The sequence below is a fragment of the Sesamum indicum genome, unplaced genomic scaffold (assembly GCF_000512975.1).
Source record: "Sesamum indicum cultivar Zhongzhi No. 13 unplaced genomic scaffold, S_indicum_v1.0 scaffold00359, whole genome shotgun sequence".
In the NCBI taxonomy this organism is placed as follows: Eukaryota; Viridiplantae; Streptophyta; class Magnoliopsida; order Lamiales; family Pedaliaceae; genus Sesamum; species Sesamum indicum.
Genome location: NW_011628251.1, coordinates 12,535 through 13,527, shown reverse-complemented (window position 1 = coordinate 13,527; position 993 = coordinate 12,535). Strand labels below are relative to the sequence as shown.

At 44.9% G+C, this 993-nt stretch overlaps 1 protein-coding gene across 1 annotated transcript in view; it reads left to right on the top strand.

Annotated features, from left to right (window-relative positions):
* The first annotated feature begins 345 nt into the window (after nucleotides 1-345).
* LOC110011463 (uncharacterized tatC-like protein ymf16) overlaps nucleotides 346-993 on the top strand; it is an 8,971-nt gene continuing 8,323 nt past the window's right edge. The window contains 1 exon segment of the mRNA XM_020691591.1: nucleotides 346-606. Within this exon segment, the coding sequence (XP_020547250.1) occupies nucleotides 346-606 (261 nt within the window).

The window sequence follows — 993 nt, the reverse complement described above, 5'->3', positions numbered from 1 at the left end:
ATACAGTGCGAGACCTTAGTGAAATCTGTGGTGTATCAGGAGATATTCGAATGGCCATGGAAGATTTTAATACTTGCATCCAGAATACAGGATTATTACCATTACCCATGCAGGGCGAATGGTACACATGGCACAATTGCAGTGCCGGGCCACGAAACCTTTGGAAAAGACTGGATGGCATGCTGATCAATGATAGATGGATGGATCGGTTCCCGACATCATATTATTCTTGTCTCACACCACGCACTTCAGACCACTCGCCAATGGTGTTATGTATAACATAGACAACAACAACTAGGAGGTATGTTTCGATTTGATAATTACCTCGCCTTATCACCAGAGTTTATGCCCAGTGTGCAGCAGGTCTGGCAGCATCACATCATAGGAGCACCTATGTATGCGGTTACAAAGAAACTAAAAGCACTAAAACCGGTGTTTAGAGAGCAGAGGAGGAACAAGGGAGACTTATCACACAATGTCCAGTTGGCTAAAGGGTTTCTTGAGATGGCGCAATTGCTTGTTAGTTCAAACAGGCGGGATGAACTATTCTTACAGTTAGAACACTGCTGCCGGTTAGTACTAGCCAAAGCAGCTAAACTTGAACAGGTTATGCTTCAACAGAGATAAAAAATGCAGTGGATGAAGGGGGGTGACCAGTGCTCCCGGGTGTTCTTTCGTAAGATTGCTCAAAGGAGATCGGCGAGGAGAATCTTACAAATCAATGATGATCATGGAGCCACTCACACAGATCCCGAAGCAGTAATTAATGAGTTTGTCATGTACTACCAAAATTTACTTGGTGGGGAGCGACGACGAAACATGATAGATCTTCGGTTCCTGCGACCATGGGCTAGACATATATTGAGTGAAGATGATGTCAGATCCTTAGTCTTGCCATTCACACCTACGGATGTCAAGCTGGCGGTTTTTGACATTGCTGAAGATAAGGCACCTGGGCCAGATGGGTATTCATCGGGCTTCTTCAAAGCTGCA